General features: G+C 46.1%; 2 protein-coding genes across 2 annotated transcripts in view; one reads left to right on the forward strand and one right to left on the reverse strand.

Annotated features, from left to right (window-relative positions):
• Positions 1–3,380: 3,380 nt before the first annotated feature.
• Positions 3,381–7,947, forward strand: Rasl11b (RAS like family 11 member B). Its single transcript, XM_008847977.1, has 4 exons — positions 3,381–3,688; positions 4,239–4,295; positions 5,384–5,460; positions 6,551–7,947. Exons 1-4 carry the CDS (start codon positions 3,550–3,552, stop codon positions 7,019–7,021), a joined length of 744 nt encoding a protein of 247 aa, XP_008846199.1. The 5' UTR covers positions 3,381–3,549; the 3' UTR covers positions 7,022–7,947.
• Positions 7,948–13,771: 5,824 nt separating this feature from the next.
• The window catches only part of LOC103745941 (sec1 family domain-containing protein 2-like), a gene marked incomplete at its 5' end in the record, with an annotated part of 50,685 nt that continues 37,150 nt past the window's right edge, over positions 13,772–27,306 (reverse strand). Inside the window, 2 exons of the mRNA XM_008847978.2 lie at positions 13,772–15,259; positions 23,307–23,426. Of these exons, the coding sequence (XP_008846200.1) occupies positions 15,167–15,259; positions 23,307–23,426 (213 nt within the window). The remainder of the gene's footprint in view (positions 15,260–23,306; positions 23,427–27,306) is intronic.

The raw sequence follows: 27,306 nt of genomic DNA on the forward strand, positions 1-27,306 counted from the left end.
TTTTTTAAAACATGGGTGCTGGGTATTGAACTCAGGTCTGCATGCTTGCATGGACAGCACTTTACCAAGTGCACAATCTCCCAAGCCTACCTCTGGCTAGTTTTGAATATTGATCCTTTTCAGATTTGTGGCTATGTCCTTTATGGGAAGTATAATCTTTGTGATCTATATAAAGCTTTGTTTTCTCACTTGTAGAATGAAAGCGTGGTAAAGAAAGATGGCCATAGATACTTTGATGATCTAACAGTGGGATCTGTGTTCCTTCCCTCTCCCCTTTTGATCTGGGTGGGCTCCCTGAATGTTCGGTTAATAGAACATAATAGAGCAATGCTTCACCAGTTTCCACACATAAGCCTCAAGAAACTGGCAGCTTCTACCTCCCATATTAAGAGTGTTCACTCAGAAGTCAAGTCACTATGCTGTGAGACAGCCTGAGGTAGGCTCAGCTCTTCCTACATTTCTAGCTGAAATGCAGACCTGCAAATGAAGAAGCCATTCCAGATGTCCATCCCCCTTCAGTCCTCAGAGGACACCAGACTCAGCTGTCCTTCGAGAGACCTCATGCAAAACCTGCCTAGTTGCATCTGGGGAAGGGTTGTGAACCCCTTCGGTTTGGGGTGGTTTATGGAGCAGCAGTGGGGATGGCTCTTGAAGTAAGGATAGTACCTGCCTCATATGACTGTCCTAAAGGCAAATGGAAATGTTCTTGTTTAAGGCAGGGTCTCACTATGTAGCCTAGGCTGGTCTCTAACTTAGGATCCTCCAGCTTCAACCTCCTGACTGATGGGATTACAGGTATAGCCATCACCCCTGGCTAAAATGAGATTTTAAATGCAAAATCCCTTCCTATAGTCTGCAATAAAACAAACTATCACTATACATCATGTCTCCTGCCCTGTCCCATTCCCTCTTTTCTTACTTTAAAAAAAAAATTATTTATTTATTTTTTTGGTCTTTTTGAGACAGGGTCTCCCTGTAGCCCGAGCTGTTCTGGAACTCACTATGTAGACCAGGCTGGCCTTGAACTCAGAGATCCACCTGCCTCTGACTCCCAAGTGCTGGGACTATAGGCGTGTGCCACCATGCCCAGCAAAAATATTGTTTTATTTTAATTTATGTGTATAAGTTTATTGCTTACATGCATGTAAGTGCACCTGTGTCATAGCCCACGGAGGTCAGAAGAGGGCATCAGATTCCCTGGAACTGGAGTTCAAAACAGTTGTCAGCTGCCATATGGGTCCTGGGACTCAAACCCAGGTCCTCTGCAAAAGCAGCCAGTGCTCTTAACCACTGAGCCATCTCTCCAGCCCCCATTCCCCTTTATTCTGCTAATTTGAATTTCCAAGAAGGGATAACTGAGTGTTGTCATCTGAGGTAAGCTGGGTGGAGGCAGAGGGGGGCTACAGGGTAGATGTTTGTAATCTGACTGGCACTCCTTTCTTCTCTTTATTTTCCTCTACTTTCTTTTCTGTGTTCTTTAAAGCACAGCCAGTTCATTTTAGCCTCAAGTAGGAATACTAAATTCAGCCTTCCTGATGCAGACAGAAAAAATCATAGGTTTGGTTAGTCTCGTGGTAATGAAAATGAAGCACCATGAGCTAAAATGATTCAAAGCAAAATTCCCTTTGACAACTTTTATCATGTCTGTTTGTGTGAGTGACTGAAAAGCAGCCGAACAAATATGTAGACTACATAATTATTTCCCACGTAAACAGGACAGAATTGCAGGCTTTCGAGGGGGAGGGGTTTGAAAAGTGCAGGTTACCTGTAATTATTGCTTTGCTGTTTGATTTTATACACCGACAAAATTCAAGTTTGATTTAAATCACACAGAAAGACATGATGCAAATTGGAAATGCCCTCTTCTTTCTGACTCAGATGGCTCATCTTGCTTCATTCTAGTGTTCTCCCTAGAAGGCAACCTTTTATTATGGTTATTGCTTGGGTTGTGTGCCTTACTGATTACATTGCTCATCCCACAAGATGTATCAAAGCAGTTGGAAAGTATCTTCCTATTTCCTTTCCAATTCCTGCGCCCAGGGAGACTGTTACAGAGAACATCAGAGAGTCCGACCAAAGGTCAGGATGGTAAATTCTAGCAAATATACCTGGTGAACGAAGCCTGACGTGTAGACACTGGAGTCGTCTTCTTTTACTTTTCCACCTTTAGTCAGTATACAAAGTCACAGGCTTTGTTGTCACATGCATCCCGATAAAAGGGCCTGCATTTGAAGGCCAGCAGGTTTGGAAGTGGGGGTGGTGGTGGTGGCAATGCAATGTCAGACTGAGAAGACTGCTCACATTCGAATTTGTCCTGTCATTGACTGTGCTTTTCCCTGATTACAATATGGGGGCAGGAGCTTGCCTCTTTATGACCTCAGTGGCCCAGCTGCTCCTTGGCGTCCATCCACTTTTAGCTCCTGCTTGTGATATGACCAAAGACTAAGCGTGGGGCCCTGGAGACTCCCAATCGAGTCCACATCCACAGCTGCAGTAACTGCTTTCTTACCATTTCACAGCTCCAGGAGGAGGTGTGATTGGGTGAGAGGCGCTGGAAAGCTTGTTCTATAATTACTTCTGGATTTGCCTCTGGGGGTGCAGCGCTTGTCTTCCACGGTGTGTGTTCACGTGAGCTTGCGCTGCCTGTAAGAGTCAGAGCATAAATTTCACCCCAAAGACAAATGCCGCATTTTAGGCCGTGGGGATGCGGAGGGGGTGGGGGTTGTCTTGGTTAATCAGTGCGACAAAAGGTAAAATCTGTGAGCCAGGATAACACTCAGGATGCAGCGAAGTCGAGTCCTGTCCCAAATGCAGGAGCCGGGGAACAGAGCCTGGCAGCAGGGCGTTCGGTGGCTGTGAGCCTTGGAGGCTCCAGACTGTTAGGAGCAGGACCCAGCGGGAGAGCAGGGGAGAAGCCAGCTGGATGCAGGCAAAGGTCAGCTGGGCACAGTGGATGCCCAGGGGGACGGGCCTGCGGAGGCCTGGCAGCGCGCCGGCAGGCAGACACGGACAGGTTCTCCTCACTCCCTAAGCGGATCTGCGACCCGGCAGACTTGAACAGGTCCCCCCACGCAGATCTGAGACCCGCAGATACCGACAGGTCCCCGCACGCGGATCTGAGAGCCCCGCAGCCACCACAGCGGCCTCGTGCTGGCGCAACGGGAGCCAGCGTGGGCCCCGCACGTTGCAGCCCACGCTGGCTCCCGAGGCCGTGTTTTCCCGTAGCCTCACGGGGCCCGGCACAGGCTCCAGGCTCCTAGGGGGCGCGCAGCATGCCGAATGGCGCCGGGGGCGGGGCCTCGGGGAGGGCGCTCGGGGATTGGCCACGGGAGGCGGGGGTGTGGCCTGCGCCGGAGAAAACTAGCACGGGGCAGCGGTGATCCCAGCCCGGGCCCGGAGCGGTTGAGCTGCGGTGTTTGCAGCTCTCTTGTTGTACTTTTTAGTCCTTGCGGCCGTGCGGTGTCCGGATCCCAGCGCCATCTCCGCGCAGCACGAGATCCTCCCGCCCGGCAGTTCGGTCTCGAGCGGTGCAGCCCGGCGGGAGCGGAGATGCGCCTCATCCAGAACATGTGCACCATCGCGGAGTACCCTACTGCGGGCAGCGCCGCCGCCGACTGCTGCCTGGGGGCAGCGGGCCGCCGGCTGGTCAAGATCGCCGTGGTGGGGGCCAGCGGCGTGGGCAAGACGGGTGAGTCTTGCTGCTCACGCGGAACCCGCTGAGTTCCGGGGCCGGCCGTAGGAGACACCCACCCGGGTTGGAGGATATTCAAAGTATGGGGAAGAGGTGGGGGCTGCAGCGGGATCCGCCGTCCCTTCATCCCTCTGTTTCAACATAAGAGGTCTGGGGTCCATCCAGAGTCGCCCGCCGACTTTGGGGCTGGATTAGAACTTCGGGGTTTGGAGCCTCGCTCTGGCAGTGTCTGGCTCAGAACGGGGTCGTAACCCCTCCTCGAGGTCTGTAAGGTTTGAAAGACTTACTTGCCTGCTGGAAGGTGTGGCCCAGTCGGGCTCGGAGGAGGGGGTGGGCCACAAGAACCTTCCCGCTGGCAGAGCCGTAATTCACCAGGCGGACACCCCCTCCTGGTGTCTGGCAGAAGGGTCAAGGAGCTACAGGGCAGGAATTTTTCTCAGTGGCGGGCTACAGTTTTGGGAGAGTCGTTTTTCCAGGTGGGCTGGTGTGGAGACCCCTGAAACTTGCTGGGTTAACTTAAGTTTTCCTTTCTCTTCTGACCTTGCAGCTCTGGTGGTCCGGTTCCTCACTAAACGGTTCATTGGGGACTATGAACGAAATGCAGGTGAGGAAATGCACGGAGAAAAAGACTGTCAGGATTGCTGCCCTTATTTTTCAGTGCCTTTACGGACACTTCCTTCAGAGTGACAGCGTGAGCATTAGGATTCTGACACTTCTGCTCCCCCCCCAGTGCCCTCCCCATAGCTGCCATCTGGCCTCATTCCATTCCAGGCCCATTCATCATTTTATCAAGTGCCTGAAAGTATTCCCCTGGTATGCTTTAACTATAGGGACCCCAGTTGGAAGCACTCTTTGTACTCTAGGGCCTCTCCCTTCAAAACATCCCTGCAAAAGTCATAAAAAAAAAAAAAAAAAGAAAGAAAGAAAGAAAGAAAGAAAAAAACGCTGACCAGCTCCTCCCCCACCCTCTCCCTCTGCTGGCTGCCTTTCAGAGGTGACCTTTCAAAGCAAAGGCCAACCGAGAGCAGTTGTAAACCTAAAGTTCGCCTCTTAACAAAGGAAAATAACTAGATGGTAGGATTTGAGGAGGAGAGCTCCTGAATAAATGAGAAGACCAGTGTTTCATGCTTTATGATTGAAAATAGCCACCAGGAGGCTTAAGGGCTTTGTGACTATGCCCTGTTAGCAAATTGCTTAAATACATAGACTGTGTATGAGGTGCCTATAGGGGATTGTTTGAAATGAGTCATTTAAGCCATCTCAAGGTAAATTGTGGTCTTCTGCTTTGATGTAGCGTTGACAGTTATGTCACACTTCATCCAAAGTGATAATGTTAACTTGTGCATAACCATATTTGCTTATGAAGCCATTATATCTAGTAGCCAAAATATAACTATGTTCAGAAAATGACAAATCCACACATACTGAACCAGAAAATCTACTTCAAGGAAATAAACTCTTAAGTATAGAAACTGTTTAAAATTAGAGTTTCCCAAAACTCACAAACTTTGACATCTACTAGGATGGGGTTAAAATCGTAGCTGGCCTCTAAATGAGATCTGAAGTAAGCCCGTTAAATAGAAATGAACTTCATTTCTAGTATGCATTTGTATAGGCATTAAAAAAATCCACAATGTTTCTTAAGGTTGTACATGAAGGAAGAATATAATCTCTTTTTCTATTCCATCATAGGTAACCTCTATACCAGACAAGTCCAGATAGAAGGTGAAACCCTGGCGATTCAAGTTCAGGATACTCCAGGGATTCAGGTGAGAAGTTATGACACTGTGACTGGGTCAAAGGGGAACCTAGTGACATTGGAATTGTTCAGTTCTCAAACTGAAGGAAAACAAGATGTGGGGAGTGAGGTCTAGACTTTCACATATTGTTTGACACTAATTGTATCTGGTTGCTGGTCAGTCTTGGCCTGGCTCAATTTGGGAGATTTGGCAAAGGGGCAGAACCCTTCCAGTAGGAAGACACAGCACAGCAGGAAAGAGCAAACCCAACCCTGGGAGTTGGCAGTGTTTCCTTGCTATGGTTACAGTCAATTTTTACACAGGTGTCTTTGCTATTAAAAACCCAATATATGGATACAGTCTCAAACACTTGGAATTACTTTTATGTTGTGGAAAGTTTCGCTATAGACAAAAGAGCCATGCTGGTTTTTTTTTTTTTTTTTTTTTTCTTGGTTTGGTTTGGTTTTTTTTTTTGTTTTTTGAAACAGGGTTTCCCTATAACCCCAGCTGTCCTGGAACTCACTCTGTAGACCAGGCTGGCCTGTGGTTTTTTTTTTTTTTTTTTTTCCTCTTGAACTGGGCAGTTATCCAGGTTTAAATGCTTTCAGCTCCTATCTTTACTTCCCCAGACTTACTGTCTAGCCAGTTAATTTCCCATTTTGTGCAACTACAAAGTCTCTCTGCATGGAGTTCTCTGCAGGTCAATTTTCCACTTGAGTGTGGTGAGCTGCTCTGTTATTTATTCCAACTCTGTGCAGCTGGATCAACATATTGTCAGGAAAGCTGAAATGTGCGTAAATGCTTTCAGCTCCTATCTTTACTTCCCCAGACTTACTGTCTAGCCAGTTAATTTCCCATTTTGTGCAACTACAAAGTCTCTCTGCATGGAGTTCTCTGCAGGTCAATTTTCCACTTGAGTGTGGTGAGCTGCTCTGTTATTTATTCCAACTCTGTGCAGCTGGATCAACATATTGTCAGGAAAGCTGAAATGTGCGGGGATAGAACTTGTTTATGACCCATAACCTGGCATTACTATGAAGGGCTCTTTTGAATTTGGGATCCCACGCAGCCAAGGCTCCTTGCGGTACTCACCGTTCATTTTGCTTTATCCCCGCTGCAGGTTCATGAGAATGGCTTGAGCTGCAGTGAGCAGCTAAACCGGTGTATTCGCTGGGCAGACGCTGTGGTGATCGTTTTCTCCATCACTGACCACAAGAGCTATGAACTCATTGGCCAGCTCCACCAGCATGTCCAGCAGCTCCACCTGGGCACCCGGCTGCCTGTGGTGGTTGTAGCCAATAAAGCCGACCTGTTGCACATCAAGCAGGTCGATCCTCAGCTCGGACTGCAGCTGGCTGGCATGCTGGGTTGCTCCTTCTATGAAGTGTCTGTCAGTGAAAATTACAATGATGTCTATAATGCCTTCCATGTCCTGTGCAAAGAAGTGAGCCACAAACAGCAGTCCAACAGCACACCCGAGAAACGAAGAACCTCTCTCATTCCCAGGCCCAAGTCACCCAACATGCAGGATCTGAAGAGGAGGTTCAAGCAAGCTCTGTCTGCCAAAGTGAGAACTGTCACCTCTGTCTGAAGCACAACCACTCAGGGGATTTGGTCTTCTGGGAAGAGGACCTGAGGTTCTTCTGGTGCAGGACCATTGGAGGCTGGCGGTAGTTCATGGTTCCAGAAAGGGCTGGAGCAAAGAGGCCTAAGGGGCCTGTGGAACTGCTGCAAATGAGGAAGTGCTTGGAGTCCAAGGATGGATGGACAGATACAGGACACGGACTCTTTCTAGTTCTTTGGAGTGTGGAGGGGGCAGGTGGTTATCCCTCACTACCTTGTAAATGATGGCCAGTTTCTCCAAATGCATTGTTGCGATTAGGGTAGGGATGAAAGAACAGATTAAGCATTCACAGGCTTTCTTTCCCCCCTTCTCCTCCTTCATCTTTTTTCCTCCCTAGAGGAAGGTTTACTCTTATCAGTATGACTTGTATCTCTGTGCTATCTTTACAGGACACCTTTCTAACTTGAAGGATACCCAGATTTAAGAACAAGGGAGGATCCCTCCTCACCCCATAGAGGTCAGATTTTAGGCCATAATATTTTATGTACAGACACCTGTGAACTGTGGTCTGCAGGAAGGTGCTGAATCTCCCAACACACAGGATGTTCATGCCTAGTGGGACATGTGTTGAGTAGCTGTGAAAAACTGCCCAATCATGACACTGTACAGCTGTTTGTTTTTGTTTGTAACCTATGGCATCGGGTACAGAAAAAAAGTGTTAATTGATGGTGGTGTGATTTGTGTAAATGGCTTATGGCAATGACGTTAGGGTCCTGGGCCTAATTGAGTCATGGCTGTGGGTGGCTGAATTATGGAAACGCTGTCTTACGGAGTGACCAGATTCAGGGCTGCCCACCAAATCCCCTACACAGATGCACTTTAAAAAGCCATTCATGCTTTGGCTTGAACTGTAATTAATTTATTTTATGTACAATAAATCTCATTTGATAAGAGCAGACATCTGACCGTGGTCTTTCTTGAAATATTCTCCTTCAGTCCTTTGGAAAGTATTGTGTAGAATCTTTGTGTTTATTGGGCATGTTGAGTCAGGGACTATGTCTTTCAGGAGTTCTCTCTTTAAGTCTCAACAAATCAGTGGTGTACATTTTATTATTCCCATTTTACAGAACAAGTTCAATAACATGAAGGCCACAATCTGTGCTTTCATTAAGGAGTGCAGTGTGACATTCTGATTCCAGACTTGCATGGCTCCTACTCATCTCCTTTTCATGATCCTCCAAAGAGACCTAAAACAAATATCTGTCTATACATCTCAGCAGAGCCTCTGAGGGCATGCATGTGTCTATACAAAATCAGGGTTGCATCACGTATGATACATTTGGTAAAGCTCTCTGGGTATGCTGCTTCCAAAAGTTGCACCTTATTCTTACAGTGAAAGCTCATAACTATTGACCTAGCTCTTCCCATGGCGCTCTTGCCCCATGTGTATGCTCCAATGGCCAGGCTGCATCTGCTGCAATGTGAGCCTGGGAGACCTTCTATGCCAACTCAGTGAGCCTCTGTTTTTGTGGGCAGATCATCATGGTTTCCATCTGGGCAGTACTTTCAAATACTGTTTAATCCTCTGGATAACTCTGTGAGTAGGAGGGGGAGGGGCTAGCTCCATTTTACAGATAAGAAAGTAGGCTCTGGGCTTTGATGGCCTCAGGTCACATAAAGGAGTTGAGTCAACGTCTTCTGACCATAGTCAGTGTTATTTCTTATGATGTTTCCTATATGAGAGACTGCTGCATAGGTGGGGCAGTGGGACAAGGGCCAATGCTAATAACTTGGGAGTCTGCAGTGGTATGGAGCTAGGCTTCTAGGCCTGTTTTCCCAGGGAAACATCTGACTGCTCTTGACAGTAAAATTCTTTTTTTAAAAAAAGTTATTTTATGTGTATGCATGTTTTATTTGTGTGTATGTAAGTGTACCTGTGTCATGCAATGCCCATGGAGGCCAGAAGAGGGGGCTGGATCCCCTTTGACTGGGGCTATGGATGGTTGTTAGCTGCCATGTGGATGCTGGGAATTGAACCTGGATCCTCTGCAAAAGCAGCCAGTGCTCTTAACTGTTGAACCATCTCTCCAGTCCTGACACTGACATTCTGACATTCAAACTTCCTTATACACAGAGCTTGTTTTTGTTTGTTTTTTTATACTTCAAGCCTAACCTCACCTCTGCGAACAGTGTGTGTTGGGGTCAGGGAGGGAAATGGTGCCTCCAGAAGCCTGAGAATATACCAGTATAAGGACAGAGACAGGCGCCTCCAACTTCAGCCTACTCATTTATCTGTATTCATCCTACGGGGTTGTTAGCAATGCCCAGTGAATGAGAGGTGCATCTGTATGCACTCACCCTGGGCTCTGACCCATACTCCGAAATGGAAGAAGGGAGCATCCCTGTGGGCAGAATTGTGCAGCACAAGTGCTACATGAGGAGTGCTACACTTGCATTTCTCACTGTCGCCTGCCTCCTGTGTCATGGCAGGGATGTGTTTGAGTTTGGTACAAGGAGGAGAGGAATTAGAGTCTATTGAATATTTACAACATGCCAGATCATACATGCTCTCCTTTAGTCTTTGGAAGACACCTGAGGCAGGTCATATCATTTCCATTTTAAAGACGAGGAAACTGAGGCCTAGAAGCTATGTTAGCTTATGGCCAGTGACAGCTTTACTTCATTTATTGACCATCTCTGCATCAGGAATAGGAGAGGTTTGAGATAAGGACATTCTGCCCACCAACTCCACCATCTCAGTGTAGTCTCCTTGGCAGAGAAGAAAACAACTTGCTCTGCTCCCAAGGGAGCAGACTCTGGACTCCACCCTTCCTTCCAAAGCCATAGCTCTTGTTCCACCCCCTCCACACATACAGAGACCATGTGCAGCTCTAGACCTACTGCCCAAGCCCTACTTCCTGGGCTTCTATGTCTCCCTTCTGCTACTGGCTGGGCTACTCCTGGGCCCCAGGTCTCCTGGCAGCCGGACCACATCTGCTGTTGCCATCAGCTGAAGGCTGCTGGCTGCTCTGGCTTCCAGCCCCCTCGGTAATAAAGACGTCCAGGCAGGAGGGGCTGCTGTGTAGCCTGTCTCAGAGCCTGACCCACGTCTGTCGTGATGTCTGGTTTTTCAGTTTCTTCCCAGCCTCAAATCAAAACCATTTGCAGCCCTAGGAGCCGTGGCCAGCCCCTGCTGTGAGGTGGCAGGGGACGCTGAACTCACGTTTCTCCCTCACCACGCTCTAGTCAGAAGCTTTGCCTGTCCTGCAGCTCAGAACCCCAAGTTTTAGGGGTTATGGCTGTGTTTATAGAAATCCCCTTGTTGAGGAGAAAAGTGGGATTTCAGCATTCATCTTTCATTCCAAGAGGGAAAAAAACAAATCTATTTTCTGGGCAAAGGAACAAGTGGTAGGCAGATTCCCACAAAGGAGCAGTTGGCAAACTGATCCTGCTTAGCAGTGGGGAGACAGCCACTGCCTAGCTGTCTGTAGAGAACTCCCCACGGGACCCCCAAGGAACTGCTCACAAGGGAGCATAGATTGTCTGCTTACAATAAAGAACTCAGGAAAACTCCTGTCTGGGCACTCCCTTAAGTCTAAAGAAACAAGCTTCCAGAAAGTTCTTATTGTCCTCATTAGCTCCTAAATTTGAGAAGAGAATGGGATTAAGTTATTACTGAGGGTGGCAAGACTCTGTTACTCTCCTGCCTCCTGACACAGCCTATAAGTCCTCCACCATCTGTTTTCCTTAAATTCCCTTTAAAGTAGAAGTGGAGTTTCTTGATGTTTCTTGGGCAAGACCACAGACAAAATTTGTAGCATTGGATTATTTGTTGTTGAGATTCTGTTGCTGGTAACTAGGGTAAAAATAAATAACAGTGGTCTTGGAGGGTAGTACTGCGAAATTCTTTGTTAAGGAAATACCACCTTAACACCAGGAACCCTGGCACAAACAACTATATACATAGGGCCTGGCCCTCTGGGGACAACTGAACTGTTGCTGCGCTGGCTGGAGTACTTCCAAATACTTTGTTGTGCCTGTTATGTTTGCAGGGAAGAGGGTTCCAAAAGGTTTACAAAAACAGAACTCCATTGCTACAAAGTATTTACCCCACTATCAACTGTGTATATGAAAGGTAGCCATTAGGCCCTTGGCAGGAGATTTGCCTTTGTGTGCTTGCTTTGGCTCTGGCCAGCATGGTTTAGGTGGTAAATAGACCCAGACCTGAGAGGGGAGAAACCAGTACTGCCACTCAGCTCCTTAGCTGGGTTTTTAGTTTACCTTCAGGCAGCTGCCATAGTGGGGTGGGCGAGTTCCCTTGAAAACCAGTATATCTGGATAATGATGAAATGGTAAATGAGATGTCAACCTCAGACTCTGAGTAACTGCTTTCTGGCTAACAGTAGTGATGGAGAAGGTTCTGTTGGAGACATATGATTCTGCATGAGCAATCATCCAATATGCATCACTCATAGTAGTGATTCTTAGTTACTGTTATGCTTAGATTCTAACACGTACCCCAAGGACTCATGCATTGAAACTTGGTTCCTAATGCAGTAGGGTTCAGAGATGGGGCCTCTTGGGGGGGGTAATTGGATCATGAATACCCTGATTTCACCTAATTATTCTATTGAAAGGTCCATACCTTACTGAGATATGGGGAAGTGGTGAGTACTTTAGGGGATAGAATGTTGTTAGAGAAGGCAGGTCACTGACTGTGCCCTGAGAGGCCCCATCTCCTCCTCAACTTCCTGGCTACCATGAGGTAAGCAGCTCTTTTCCTTGCCATGATGTTCTGCCTCACCATAGATCCAGAAACACCAAAACCAAGTGACCTTGGTCTGAAACCTCTGAAACTCTGAGCCAAAATACTTTCCCCCTTTAAATTGATTTTCTCAGACATTTTGTCACAGAAAAGAAAGTTAAGAGAGCCTCTCCAAACAAATTTACCCTGGGCCCTGTTCTAAGTGCTAGATGTGTAGCATGATTCTATGTCCTATGATTCTCACTACAACCTAGTGGGTATGGTCTACTATCATCTAATTCCATGGTCACCTAAGACCTGGAAAAATGAACTACCAGATGTGGGAGAGGCGGCACTGGCTGAGCTCCAGACACTATTCCTGCCTGACCTCTGGGTTAGATGGCCTTGGCGTATGCTGGACCATCATGTTCTTACTTCTCCATTTGTCCTCTCCCCAGGAATGCTTCCAAACTCTATTAACTACCATTGTCCTGTTGACACTTTCTCTTTGTGTGAAGTAATACATTGGTATCCTCAGCAATAACACCCATATTTCTTGGAGTCATGGGCCAGCCATTCTGTTAGGGATGGCTCCTTAGCAGGCTCTCATGAGGGAGGCTCCATTATCATCTGTTTCACAGGCTTGTTGTGACCATGGTGTACTGGAGATGTAATTGGAACCTAAACCCAGAGAAGACTCCAGAATCCTGATCTGTATACTATTCCTTCACAGTGGGTGGAGGGGGCTTAGCACCTTCTCTGGTCCCTCCCTTGTCTAGGAAATGAGCACAAAATTCACATGATACCAGAGAGATGCCAGGCAGCTCCACTGCCCGAGTCACTGTGCTGGATAGCTTTAGTGTCAACTTGACACACCTGGGTTGAGGGAGCCTCAATTGGGGAACTGTCTCCATTGAACTGGCCTGTGACCATGTCTATGGGGTATTTTCTTGATTGTTGAGTGATGTGGGAGGGCCCAGTCTACTGTGGCAGGTTGTTCTATATTTTATAAAAAAACAGGCTGAGCATGGGCCAAGGGAGCAAGCCAGTAAGTAGCGTTCCTCCATGGCCTGTGCTCCAGCTCCTGCCTCCAGGTTCCTGCTCTATGTTCCTACCTTGGGCTTCCTGATGAACTGTGACCCAGGAGATGTAAGCCAAACAAACTTTTCCTCCCCAGAGTATTTTGTCACAGCAATGGAGAAACAAACTAGAACAGTCACCTTCTTTACACATTTATTGATGGCTATTTGCAGGACTCGTGCCAAGTTTTTACTAAGCTCCTGTTGTTTAATCAAGGACCTGCATTCTCTCTTGTGCCTCCAGTCCTTGTTATTCAAAAAGTACATTCTAGTTACCATCAACTCCTTCCAGCTCACCTTTTCTCCATAGCTGTCTACCTTGTGATTGCCTGCCTAGCCAAGTTCTTCCAACCGGTGACTTTTGACATTTCTCCCTACACACTTCTGACATTTCTCCCTACCACCCACAGACTACCTATAGCCACTCTTAATGCAATTTTAGTACATTTTCAGGACACAGTACTACTTGCTAGCATAACCTGTAACTTTATCCTATTATTTTATCAGAGTAGAAGCTTTTGCATATTCTTTTACAAAATAAGAAACAACTTGTAAAGATATAATTCACAAAAGCAATATACAAATATATATTTGCTACAAAAAACTGAAGCAATGTATTAGTATATAGGGAGTGAGTCTCCCCCTTCTTCCTAGCCTCCCATTTAATACTTCTTTCCAGAGGTAACCTCTTGTTGGCAGTTTGGTTTTATATTTTCAGGTTTCCTTCCCATGTAGACATATGATTTGCAACTTAACCTTGAGATGATGCTCACAGAGGGCCCAGGCATCAGATAAAACACCAGTTGCTCATTCTACGGATGTCATGAGGTCAGGGAGGTGTCTGGCTTGTGATGACTTCAGAACCCCCTAGAGAACCTGGAATGTTCTCTGCAGGTGCCCACCTTCACAGGTACCCACTCAACATTTGAGAATGAATGGATGAATGACACAGGGTTGAATCACATGACAGGTGGTTTATTTTAGAAAATATTGCTCTCTGCTTACATTATAATTTCTTTGCAGCCAATGTCAGTTTCTTCATTCAAATGTCAGACTTGTAGATTAGTAGGATTTAAAAAAGTATCTGAGGTCTTATATTCCAGCACCACCAAAGAACTGGTAAAAGGTGGAAAGCACACTTGGGCATGAAAATCTACATCTATTTCCATAAAAACCCAGCTTAATTTGGTCTCAAAATGATTTCTCAAAATGATCTAAGTTTATAGCTATTTTTTTCTTCCATAAAATGACAGCATTTAATAAAGAACTAAAATGTAAGGCCACGTCTTGATTTACATTTTATTTCTTCCTCCTACTTAATCCATACTAGCAACTGTTTTCCAGCTTTATCTCATTTCAGACATCCATCAGTGATACCAGAAATTCCCATCGGCCATATACTTCTAAGTAAACATCTGGGTTCTAAGCAGTGCTCTCTTCCTTTTTCCCTAGAGTTCTCATATCATTTCACTAGATGGGCCTGGGTTTTTCTGCCTTGGCCAGAAAGAATATCTAAACTCAAAGAAAAGAAAGTTTTATATTTCAGTAGGAACTTGAAATCACAAAGCCTTCTAGGGATTGTGGTTATAATCTAGACTCCCTGGGAGGAGATCTCCTGTACTGGGGCTTCCTCTGGAGGGGAGGAAACCTTTTATAGGCAAGGACAGCTCTCCAATCACCCTCTCTGTTCCTCCCACTGCTGTTCCAAGTAGCCAGGCTCCTTGAACAAGCTAGAACAAAGCAGCCTTTTGTCACTATGGGATGGTTTACCACTCACAGAGGCCACCAGCCCAGGGCTGCCCCAGCTACCCCTCCCTTCCTTGCCTTTCAGAAATATTTTGGATCTAAAGAGAAAGTTTCTGCTTCTGTCTGTGACGTTCCCTCCTCACATAATTGTAAGAAAAATAAAAATTTCCATATGCTCAGAATTCTAAAGCATGTCTAACTTTTCCTCGACTAACTGCAAACCACAATGCTTACCATCCACTACACTTGCCAACAGGCTTTTATTTAGAATCAGTGAGCTAATGAACCTATAGGTGGCATCAGGAAGATTACAAAGACGGGGTTAAGGATAAATGAAAACAATTGCTAGTGAGCTCAGCTAAAGACAGCGTGGCACCTTTAGAAGAAGAATGAAAAAGCAAGTTTTTGTTCTGTTTTTGTTTTGAAAGAACATGAACAATCCAAGCAATTCGCCTTGCTGCAGGGTTATCAAGACCTTCCTGGCAGAATCAAGTCTTATCTATGATTAGTAACAGGGGTACTGGTTTGGGAGGCACATCTGGAATGGTGACAGACTGCTGTTGGTATTTCCAGATCAAGTAGGTCTTATCTTCTTTGTAGATGTCAGAAACCCAGGTCTGGATGTAGCCGATCAGTTGCAAAGAGGAGCTCGGGAATGTTAAGTGGCTTCAGGAGTCTCGTGGACAGCACTATCACCTATAACAGGAGGGGCGAGCACAGCACAGTGAGGGACATCAGTTATCACAGGCCCAGAAATCATACACAACAAGTGTCTAGAAGGAGCACGGAGTGGAGCACCATGAAGAAGAAACAGAGGCAGCAGGATGAATGCTAACTGGCGCTAGCATTCTGCCTAGAAGGAGGGTTGCTCAGTCTCAGGAGGATAGCTTGAGGGATAGCTGGGTCTACTAGGCCTTTAACCAAGGGCACACTAAGAGTGGCCAGCAATGACATGGGGTGCACGTGGGAGGCTGAGTGCAGCCAACTTTCATACTTCCAATGCAATAGTTGGATCTCAGTTTCTGGGGTTCTCCCCATTTTGGGGATGCTATGATGATGATGACTGGATTTGTTTTTTAGTATCACAAAATTGGGTGATTTAAACTACAGTAATTTTACTGTCTCACACCCCTGAGACTAGAAATCCAAGATCAAAGTATTAGCAGAATGGTTCTTTCTGAGGGTTACAAAGGAGAATGTGTTCCAGGCTTTAGCCCAATTTCCATGTACCTTCACATTGTTTTTCCTCTATGTGGGCTGGCACTGTGCCCAAATTTCTCCTTTTCTCTGGGCACAATCATATTGTATTGGAGTCCACACCAAAAGCTTCATGTTTATTGATCATCTGCAAAGACTATTTCTGAAAGAGGTCACATTCACAGGTCTTGAAGGAGAGGGTTATAATTTCAACATCTTTCTTTTTAGGTAAGGACACAGTTCAACCCATAACAATGAAGAAGAAGAAGAAGAAGGTGATGATGATGCTGGTACTAGCTGATATTTATTAGTCCTTATGACATATAAAGTTCTAATTTCCATGTATTCCACATCACCTCCTTATGAAACAGCTACATTGATGATTCCCTTTTTGTGGATGAGGACAAAAAGGTACAGAAAGTTGTGACTGGTTGAGGACATAGATAAGTAGGTGAGTCAGGAGAAGCCAAGTGTCTGGCTCCAGGGTCCACAGTCTATAGTCAGGGTCCTGAGCATGGCTACTTTGCTTCTAGTTCACATGGAGCTGTGGGCTCTGTGAGACTGTTTTCTCTCTAGAATGCCAAGAGAACTTGTTCCCAGAGCTGGCCTGGGTATGCAATATGCTTTGTAAAGGCTAGGTGAGGGTCTGCCCAAGCAGGCAGTGGGTGCCCCTCAATGAGGAACTGACTATGGGGAACGGGGAGGGAGTCCAGGAAGGAATTCCACAGGCAACTGTCCAATTGTAGCATGACTGGGCTTCACTTGGCCATGCTGCATTGGACAGGTGCAGGTGGACCTGGCCACTTCCCTATCCTACCTGCCTGCGTACAAAGTTATCCCAGGTGTAGTCAAATCAGTGAAGTAATCAACTCCAAATTCAATTCACTCATTGATGCAAAACAGAACCCACATTCCAACTCATGGCAGAAGAACAGCGGCAGGGACCACAGTCAAGGGATGGAGGACAAAAGAGGCATTTTAGAATTTGGTTTTGGTTTTTGAAAAATGACTTTTCAACTGAAAAGTTCTCTCTTTTTTCAAGAGCACTGGCTTTGGAAGCATCTATTTTACTTGTTCTTGAGAGAGAGCTAGCTTAAAAATATACAGCTAATGTCAATCAAGTCATACTTTTGGCAGAAAAAAATACACTGAAATCTGTGCTTCCCATTTTTTCCTTGAAAGCTATGCAGAGAGGATTTGAGGACAGTGGGTGAATACTGGCACCCCCTTGTCACCTGGGACATGGTTAAATGTGATGCTGCAGCAGGTCTCTGCTCATTCCATGTCTTCTATACCAAACTCAGTGAGATGGGTGGCAATGGTAGCTTCCAGAGAGACCTGGGTAGATCCCAGCTTCGTGCTGACTGGCTGGGCTCCCTGCGGAAAATCACTTAACTTGGAGCCTCGCTCACCCACCTCATTGTCCCCAAAGTAAAAGAACATTCCAAGCTCGCAGCAGAATCACCAGGATTACATAATCTCCTCTTCGGAGAACACAGGAAGTACCCAGCAATTGGCAGCCACTGTTTTATTATGACTTAGTACTGGGTAACAGACCTCCTTTGGAATCTTTTGTAAGCACAGAATTTTCTAGAAAAACATACATATATTCATATATCAGATTTCAAATATAGTTTTAGGGGAGGTTTGTGGACTGTTTAGGGATTCACAAACCACAATTAGAAAGCCCATTTAAATATGTTTATATAGGGTTGGGGAGATAGCACAGTTGGCCAAATGCTTGCTTGTATACACATGAGGACCTGAGTTCAGTGCCCAGAATTCATGTAAAAAAAATTGGGTGTAGTAGCATGCTTCTATAATTCTAGTACTTGCTGTCCAGCCAGGCTAGCCTACTTGGTGAGCTCCAGGTCAGTAAGGGACCCTGTCTCAAAAATGAGGTGGATAGCTCCAAAGGAACAACAGCTGAATTTGTTTTACACACACACACACACACACACACACACACTCTGCACACACAAGGACAAAAATGCTTTGCACACTCTCTGGATGCAGTCTCATGAAGTAAAAGAGACCAGTAGTGAAGACTGTCCTCTGCCCATGACTTGCCAGCCCCCGTGGGCCTTAGAGTTAGTGCAGAGCAGGTGGATTCCTCTCTGGCTGAGGTAAGAGCAGGAATGAAGCCGGAGAAAATCCCCCAAAGAAGCTTAAGTCTTATTGGCAGGTTTGAGGAACTTGGAGGGGAAAGGCTACAGATTCAGTTGATGTCAACTCTGAGAGCAGCAACCAGAGTCCAAAGAATTTGTGAGGCTGAGATTGTATGCTGGGATCACAGCCATGGCTGACAGAGATCGACTGGTTTCCTCTGAGTGGGAACACAAAGACCAGGCTCCTCACATCTAAACAAGCAGGCCCATAAGATGACAGCTTTCTGAGCACCAAAGCTGAGGGTGTCTGGGGTCTGCTCTGGGTCAGGTTAAAACGGAGAGAAAAGAGATAGAAAACAGAAGGCAGCTCAGGAGGTGGGTTAGGGGACCTATGAGGAAAGGAGCACGCGGGCTGAGCACAAGGACACAGAGAGCAGTGTTGAAGAGCACAGATTTAGGAATGTTCAGCCTGAGTTGACAGCTCTGGCAGCGGACTCTGGAGGCAGACTCTAGAGTAGTCGCTTAATCTGCCAAGCCTCACTTTCCTCATCTGTAAGGCATGAATAATACTATCTGCCTCAGATGAACATCGTGCAAAACCTGTCTCCTGATGCAGGCTTGGGAGGGCCTACAGTGGTGGCTGCTCTTACCTACACCCTTGCTGTGCTGCTATTTGCTCCCTCTGCTGCTTTCCCTCCCTGCAACTTCTGCAGTCTTTGGGTGATACAGGGAAGGGAGAATTGTCAGTGTGCTCTGAAGTGTTAATCTAATTGTGTTACTCACAGGCCTCAAATCCTAGCCACCTTCTCACTGCCCTTTGATGGTCCAGTGATTTGCCCAGTCCTCAGGAGACATTCTGGGAAGTCTGCTGTGTTCTCTACAGCCCTTGCCTCCTTCATGGTTAGCCCCATGTGCCAGCTGCCCTCAAGGATTTGTGACTTCACAAACTGGCTCTTTTGGGATGCTTCTTCATCTAAACAGAGTTCCCCTGCTCTTTCTGTGGTCTTTCTATTTATTCAGGCATCACTGCCCCAGTAAGCCTTCCTGAGTCAACCCCCTACCAGCCTAAGTGTGTCCCCATGGCTGTTAATTTCATTGCACCCCGTTTCTTCCCCTGGGTCTTTCCATTGTTTCTTGGCACAATGTTTGATGCATAGTAGGGCCTGCTATAAATCATTGAATGAAACTATTGAATGGACAGTGAAGGAGGCAGTGGCTATAGCCTTGATCAGCCAGAAGCTTTTCATCCAGGAAGGTCTAGGAAGAGATGCTCAAATGGCTCTGAGTAAATTTGCTTCATATCAATTTAATGAAAGACCTACTTGTTGAAAGTTGCTGTTTCAAGCGCAAGCAGGGCCATGCTGTAAGCATACAGTCATGGTCCATGAGCATTTTCACATCTCTGTCATTTTTGGTAATCAAACTACTTTAAAGTATTTCTTTTCTTTCTTCTGGTTAATTCAATCAAGGCCATGTCTGCATTATTTGGCTTAAATAGTCTTTCAAATTCTGATGGCTCTAAATGGGGGAAGAAAGGAAAGATACTTAAAAAATGAATAAGAAAAAGCTGAGAAAAGCTGGAAATGGGCCTATCAGATGGAATGCAAGTGTTTTAAACATAGCCAGTGTGGAGGCTGATTTCACATGGTAGAATTCGTTTCATAGGGATGGCCTTCCTCAGATGACCCAGGCATAGATGCAAACCTGGGCTGCCTGGCACTGCCCCCGGGGTCCTTGTTCTCTGTTTTCTATTCCTTTCTCCCTTTTGTATCATCCCTTCTTCTCCCCTCCAGTTCCCCCTCTCTTTTCTTCATTCTTCATTTTGGGTTGCTGTTGCTCATCCTCCTCCTCAGCTCAGGCCCAGCATCATTCAAATTTCAGGTTAAGTACAGTCTAACTCTGACCCCTCAGCTCCTGGCTGTCCTACTCTCACCTGCCCTCTGCCAAGTGGGGCACTCAGCAGTGAGTATCCTCCCCACCCCCTGACTTTCCTCTTCCCCAGCCATGCTATAATTTGCAGGTGCCAGCCCTTTCCTGTTCTATTTCTGTTCAACATGGAGGCGGCAGCAAAGTCTAAGATTTGGATTTCATAGCCCTCTGATTTCTAATACTGAGAGTCCAAAAGAGCAGAGAGTACAATTTTTTTCTTCCCTTCTTTGAAATCTAATTTCCCCCAAAGTGCCACACAGCATGGGTGCCCACATGCATCTTCATCCATCATCAACAATTATTTTTGAGCATACAAGCCCATTAGAGGCACTATCTAGCCCTGCTTGCACATATGCTGTACTGTGCACATGTGTACATAGTCACACTGGTGTGAAACATAAAATGTTTGGGTCATTAATCCAGGGGGACAGTTATCCTTTCTGGAAAATGTGACCCACTTGATCTACTTTGTCCCAGAGGCCAGTGTGCTGGACTACAGGGGCTCCTGAAGAGCTTGTTCCACCCAGAGTCCAGACCACCTTTGCACTTTGTCTTTTCTGATTTGGTTGTTGCTTTTAAAGTCATCGATCTCCCTCCCCAAGATATCCCATCATCGTACAATGACTTGGAGCAGGCTGGTATGTAGGCCACCTTGAATCAATAAAGATGTATGCAGAATTGTGTTAGAGCATCTGGTCACAGAACTCCATCGTCATGCAGCAGAGTGAGGAGACAGGGCTAGTGCCCGAGACAAGTGCATTGGAGGACAGGGACCTACAAAGACTCCTGCCGTGGTCTTGGGGCTATCTGGGGTGGGTTGGGGGAATTATTTTCCTTGGTCTAGTCAAGTAAGATGTGTCTACTTTCTCCTATCAGCCCTCCCTGGGTGGGATGGCAAAGGCAGAAGGGAGGCTTTTGCTGTGTGGATGGGCCAGCTGTGCCTTTGCTGCTCCTTCACTGAGGTCACACACTCTCCCCAAAGCAGAGAATGGAGCTTGTACACAGGCTGTCCTGGTTACAGCTCAGACAGCAAGGCCTGCTTTCCAAGGTGCTTCTAAAATCAGGAGGATGAACTGTCGAACGCCCCCCAAGCCCACCAGGCTTGGGTCTTCAACAAAAAGGACACTCAGGCATACGTCTGAAGTTATGCGAGGAATTTATTAAAGGGACAGCACGTACAGAGAGGAGAGCACTCTTTAGAAGGAAGAATCTACTGAGGGGGTCCCACAGGTCCCTTTTATCAGGCCCGGAGTTTGGGTTACCTAGGTGAATCTTCCCAACAGAAACAAAAGGGTTACTATAGAGACAGCACGAAGGCCGAACTGAAACTAACTTTCTAGAAGACCTGATTTATCATCCAGGTACAGCCTGTCAGCTCTGACCACTGAAGCAGAGAGCTCAGAAGCTCTTAAAGTGACACTCTCCAAATTTCCAATGCTTATGGCAAGCATGGCTCCCGACAATGAACTCTCCAATAGCTGCCAGCAAGGGCAGCTGCTAGTCAGGTCTGAGGAAGGGGGCTGGGCCTCCGCAGGTGTCACTCCAGCAGCACTCAGATAATCCCCTTGCTTTCACAAGCTTAGCCACCAGGGTGCTATGATGAATAGCCTTCCCTTTATTTTTCCTGCTGCAGTGGGAATCCTAGGCCTCCTCAAGGAATTAAAAAAAATTTTTTTTTTGCACAAAGGACCAATAGTGGTTGATCCTGTTCCTTAAGCCCCCAATGCTCCGAGAAGCTCCATCTGCAGATAAGTGGGCACAGGGTCAGACTATGGTAACACCACTGCAGATTCTGGTCTCTGCCACTATACTGTCACAGACTTTGAAAGCACCTGCACATTATCCTTTAGAGAGGGGAGTATCATGTCTGTCTGACTGTTTCAGTGTATCGCTGTTCTGAGGAGTTAGGGATGTAGTTCACCATATTAGGGACAGCATGAAGGGTGATTCTTGATCTGGAAAAAAAGTTTCATTAAGTAGATCCTTAGCTCTGCTGGCAGAGAGGATACTAAACAGGGCTGGATTTTTCATTTTCCAGAAATCATCAGCTGTGACTGTAAAATGTGATAATAACAGTAGAAATGGTCGCAGCCAATAACTGGCCACTCCCCATATTAGAGCCTGCTATAGCTCCCTAAATACCCAGCTTCCCTTTCCTCATCGGGTGTCTGGATACCAAGAGGACCAGGCCTTCTTGACTTCACTAGGTAACCCAGTCACTCAATATCACAGACTGCTTCTACCAAATCTGTTCTTTTGGAATCAATAAATTCACCAAATCATCCGGCTCACTGAGCTCCTGCCATGTGCTCAGGCCTGGGCCCAGCCTTTGTCCTCAAGGAATCCATGTGTGGTGGAAGAGACTGGGCTAATAAATATGGAGAAGTCAGTGGGCAGGAAAGAGCTTTACTGTACAGCATGATTTAGATGGCAGCAGAGGTTCAGGAAGAACCTGGAGCAACCAGTGGGATGTTGCAGGAGAGAACGGCTCTGAAGGGTGGCTGTGTGGACACATAAAGAGCATGGGTGGAAGCAGGACACAAAGGCCACAGCATCACCCAGGCAGGCAGGATGGGGTTAGAATGCCCCGTGCCCATCCAGCTACTTTTTGGGTTTATCCCTCTGTGTGGGAGTCTCTAGTAATAGCCAGTGTCTTCTCTAAAACCAGGAAGTTCTTGACAGTGACTCTAACAGTTGGGAAGGGGCCTCTGGAGTCCCTCAGTGTTACAGTGGTGGCACTGTTCTGGGGGGTTGTGGAACTGTTAGGAGGTGGGCTAGCTGGAGAACATGGGATGCTTGGGGGTGGGCTTAGAAGGCTCTATATATCATTGCCTGTCTCTGGTCCCATTTCTTGGTTAGTACCATGTGCCAAATACTGCTGTTGTCAGACTGAGCTCTCTGCCAGACCTTCCCTGCCAGGATGGACTTTTAACCCTTGAACTCTTGAGCCCAAATCAATCCTTCCTCCCTTAAGCTGCTTCTGACAGGTATGTTGTCATAGCAATGAGAAAAGTAACAAATACATTTAATTATATGGACCCTGGAAAGCAGGGCAAAGTCTGAAGGGGTTAAGCACTGTGGAGATTCCATGCTGTAAGGAGTAAGGTGATAGTGCCTTGGTCATGGAGCCCAAAGGAAGGAAAGGACTGAACATAGAGTGCTCTTCTTTTCCCTTCCCTACCTTACCCTGCCTACCCAGAGAACATTTGACTTGTAAACTACAGGAATTCCATTTAGGGTTCATTTGCTTGGTGTAGGAATTTAACCAGTTAGGATAGACTTTGCTAAAGTAGTGGATCCTTACCCATGGGGAACAAAAGCTCTAGGGACGTGTTGGGCTCCTCTGGCCAGGAGGATGGACAGGAGGCAGAAGGAGAACACGCTAGAGCAGCAGCAGGGGGAGAGAAGGATACTGGATAGAAAGGACAGAGAACAGGAACAAGGAGGCCTTCACCGCCCTTCCCACTGCGGCCCCTGGACTCCCGTTCATATTACCCATGACTCAGTACCTGGGTTCCTGGCTTCAGAGATGCCACAAGGTCTTTGACCATTTTGGCTTCGGAGACTGTGATGCCACCTACCACGAAGAGGATCAAGAGAGGATGGTCACTGGGATGGGGCCGGCTCACCTGCAAAACAGAACAATGCCAGGTCAGATAGCCTCCAAAAAGGCTCATGTGGGTGGGATGAAGAAGCTGGAGCAATGATGGTTTAACAACACCCACTGACCAGAGAAATGCACAGCATGGCACCTTAGTCTAGCTCTTACACATGGAAAGGAAATTTAAGAGTACTGGTGCTATTAAGTAAGAGAAGGCAGAGGGAAACTTACTGCTCATCTTTGTTCAGGACACAGCATAAACTTTCTATCACTTTATCCCACAGCTCTGCCACAGCCTGTGGTTGTGGCCTTTGTTTCTTTGTTGCATTCCCACCAGGGCAGGCATGCCTCTGCCTAGCTCCGTGCTGGCCTCTGTGCTTATCTTTTCCAGAACAGACTATATGTTCTATCATTGTCTATAGAGCTAATTCAAGTTGGCTCTGGGCAATGGGGTGGAGTGTAGAGCAGGCAGGGTCACTCTCATGGAAATTACAGTCTGGCATGGATTCAAAGCCTGTTACTTCTTCACATCAGCCTTGGCTGAGGACCTGCGCTGGATTCTGCATTAGTTGCTATAGAGATTCTTCCCAGTTCTTTACAATTTTACCCATGAGACAATGTATTATTATAGAGAATGCCTCTCAGTGACTTCTCAGGAAATGCAAAATGACCCATAAATAGATTCAGGGATGAAGACAAAGAAAGCCAGAGAGGGCTCCTGAAGATAGTATGCTTTGAGCCCTATCAGGAACACAGAGCTGTTTCCCTGAGGAGTGGGTACAGAAATGGTATGGGCCAAGCCTTGTAGATGAGCAATCAGCAGCTAAATGAATAGCCCAAGGTCCACCCTGGACTAAGTGTGGTTAAAATCACCTAGGAAGGTGCTGTCAATTGCCTGCATGGCTACCAAAGCCACAGGTAGGAGAAAGGCTTCACCTCCAGCAAGGAATATGAAGGGGGTGAGTGGGTACATCCACTCATGTTCACTCATGCAGAAGTTATCTGAGGGCTTCAGACTGTCCCAAAGAGTAGCAGGTAGGGCAACAGGTTATGGGGAAAACTATAAGAAAGATGAAGGGAGGGAAGAAGGGAAGGAAAGAGAGAGTGTCTTAGTTTGTCTCTCTATTGCTGTGACAAAACACTCTGACCAATACCAACTTGGGGAGGAAAGGGTTTATTTAGCTTACATATCCTGGGTCACAGTTCATCCAGTAGCCCAAGGTAGGAACTCAGGGCAGAAACCTGGAGGCAGGAGCTGGTGCACAGGCCGTAAGGAATGCCGCTCACTGACTTGCTCCCCTGGCCCCTGCTCAGCTTGCTCTCTTACCCAACACAGGCCCACCTGCCCAGGGGTGGCACTACCCACAGTGGGCTGGGCCCTCCCACATCACTCAACAATCAAGAAGGTGCCCCATGAACATGGCCACAGGCCAGTCTAATGAAGGTAATTCCCCAATTGAGGCTCTCTCGACCCAGGTGTGTCAAGTTGATACTAAAGCTATCCAGCACAGAGAGGACGGAGGAAAATCTAAAGGTCTTCATAAGTAGTGGTGAATACTATGAAAAGTCACAAAACTCGAGGCTCCTCACTCCTCCTCAGCCTCCATCAATATTTCTGGATCTCCCACTCCCCTCTACTGTGCTTAGGGACTGTTTTCGTCTAATCTACATATCACATACCATCTGCAACTTTGATGGTATCCCACTAACTCCTGGAATTGCTGGGGTCACTTGCAGAGGTCACCAATGGCCTTTATGGTGTAAAAGTCAGTGGATATGTTTTGACTTCATCTAGCAGAACATTTCTATGTCACTCTTCACAGTTGAGGACCCCTGCTTGACGACTGTGATGCTGCTGCTGGTTCCTCTTTTACCTTTGCTAGTTTGTTTTCAGAACTCAGCTCCAGTTCTCAGATGCCCCTTTAAATGCGGACACTGCTAAAGATCCATCCTTGACCCCTTACTCTTCTCACTCAATCCATCAGCCCTAAAGGACGTTCTTTTCTTTCCATATATTTCCATATCAAGTTCCCTGGACATCACTACCCAGACACCCCTGAGATTCTCAGACTAGACAGGCTTCAGCTTTGATGCCCCATCTTCCTCAAATTCTGTCCTTCTCTTGTGTTTCATTGCCCGAGGCCCACACACCAGGGCCTCTCAGACTCCACTGTCTCTTTCGTCTCTCAGATCACATTGTACCCATTCTACCCTGGCTGTCATTGATGCCGCCTTGACTTCCACTATTGTCACTGGATCACTACAACAGCTTTCTGTGTTGTCACCTGTTTTCAGTGTGACCATTTCTCTTGATCATATTTTTGCCTTATAAGTTTTCTAAACTATCATTATTTACTATCAACTATAGAAAGTACAGTTATTTATGTGTTTTATCTTTTTTAATTCTCAAAAACCCTTAGAAGACAAACATAGGAGACAGTAGTGGATTTTGTGGATTAAGAGATGAAAGAGCTAAACCATGGTATGAGTGGCCACAGTGCAAACGCCACTCAGCTCTGTCACATGCTCAGTCTCTGCACTATCTCATTGCCTTGAGGACAAAGCCAAACTCCCCACTTTAGCATATCAGGCTGTTTGCTTTGTGTCTCCATTTCATCCTGTGTATGCATACATTATTTACTGGAACCACTGGAGTCATTTATTATGACTTGTTTGGACTTTTTGAGACAGAGTCTCCCTATAGCCCCAGCTGGCCTGGAACTCACTATATAGACCAGGCTGGCCTTGAACTCACAGACATCCACCTGCCTCTGCTTCTGTGCTGGGATTAAAGGCATGCACCACCATGCCTGGCTCATTTACTCCAACTTGTGCCTAAATGTGTGCTTTTTTTTGTGGGTTTTTAAAATTTGTGTATTTTTAAAAATTATTTATTTAATAGCCATATAATTAGAAGAAGCATTTCATTGCAGCATTAAGATATTCAATAACAATTTCCAGAGCAAAGATGTATCTTTTTCAAAATTGGCTGTAAATTTTTAGATTCACAGTTGACTCACTACAGTTATACAATATTGAACTCAATATAAACCCTGTAATACATAAAATTGAATGATGTTTTAACCTTTAAAAGAGATCTCCATTTCATTTTTAAATATACTGTTTCATACAGAAAAACTCATTTTTTGTTTTTAATACAATTGATATTAAGATGTACATGTGTTTCTAATCTCTATATATCTGCTTATTACTAGTCACAGTCAGTTACTTTCTGAGCTCCTTGGCATCTGAGCATGAATATAAAGTCATCAGGTAGATTTCAATGGTAATGGTGGATCTCAGTCGTAATGTTTTTCACATCTACTAATTACTAAGGAGGAAATTTTTATGCTTTGAAGAATTTTCTTTCTTTTTTTATTATTTATTTATAGACCCACTTCCCATGTAGCACCCTCCCATAGCCTTCCTTCCCCCACTAGAGCCCTTATACTCTGATATCCCTCCTACTGTCTGCTGTGTTGTCAGCACCCCCAGCCATTCCCCACTACTTGCCCTTCTGGTGAATGTAGTCAGCCTATCTAGGGGGGTCTTTGTTTTAGGAGGGTCAGCTGTTCTTCATCTAGTGATTATCAGTTGTCTATAGTCCTTTAGATAAGATTGGGGTCTGCTGTTCATTTTCCAAGTTCTATGCTGGGTTACTATCTAGGAATCCCTTGGGCCACCCTGGCCATCAACTCAGAAGAAGGTATCGCTTGTCTGGCATTGTTGCTTGTTATGTAGCCTTTAGCTATACATATGGACTCTTATGAAATTATGTTGGTCCATTTAATTTTTGGTTATACTTTCCTTTTGGAAAATGTTTAAGGCCATACAGTTGGTCCAGATAAAACTGATTCGTTTTTACTCTTAAGGTCGTTTGAGGATCTGTTCCTCAGGGGTCACATGGG

This window comes from Nannospalax galili, unplaced genomic scaffold, assembly GCF_000622305.1.
Source record: "Nannospalax galili isolate Female #2095 unplaced genomic scaffold, S.galili_v1.0 scaffold1424, whole genome shotgun sequence".
Taxonomy (NCBI): domain Eukaryota; kingdom Metazoa; phylum Chordata; class Mammalia; order Rodentia; family Spalacidae; genus Nannospalax; species Nannospalax galili.

Excerpts from the sequence above, each read along its gene's own strand:
- Rasl11b (XM_008847977.1), top strand. The coding sequence starts at position 3,550 with ATGCGCCTCATCCAGAACATGTGCACCATCGCGGAGTACCCTACTGCG. Across the intron at positions 3,689-4,238 it reads CAGCGGCGTGGGCAAGACGG|CTCTGGTGGTCCGGTTCCTC; the intron begins GTGAGTCTTGCT and ends CTGACCTTGCAG. Across the intron at positions 5,461-6,550 it reads AGGATACTCCAGGGATTCAG|GTTCATGAGAATGGCTTGAG; the intron begins GTGAGAAGTTAT and ends TCCCCGCTGCAG.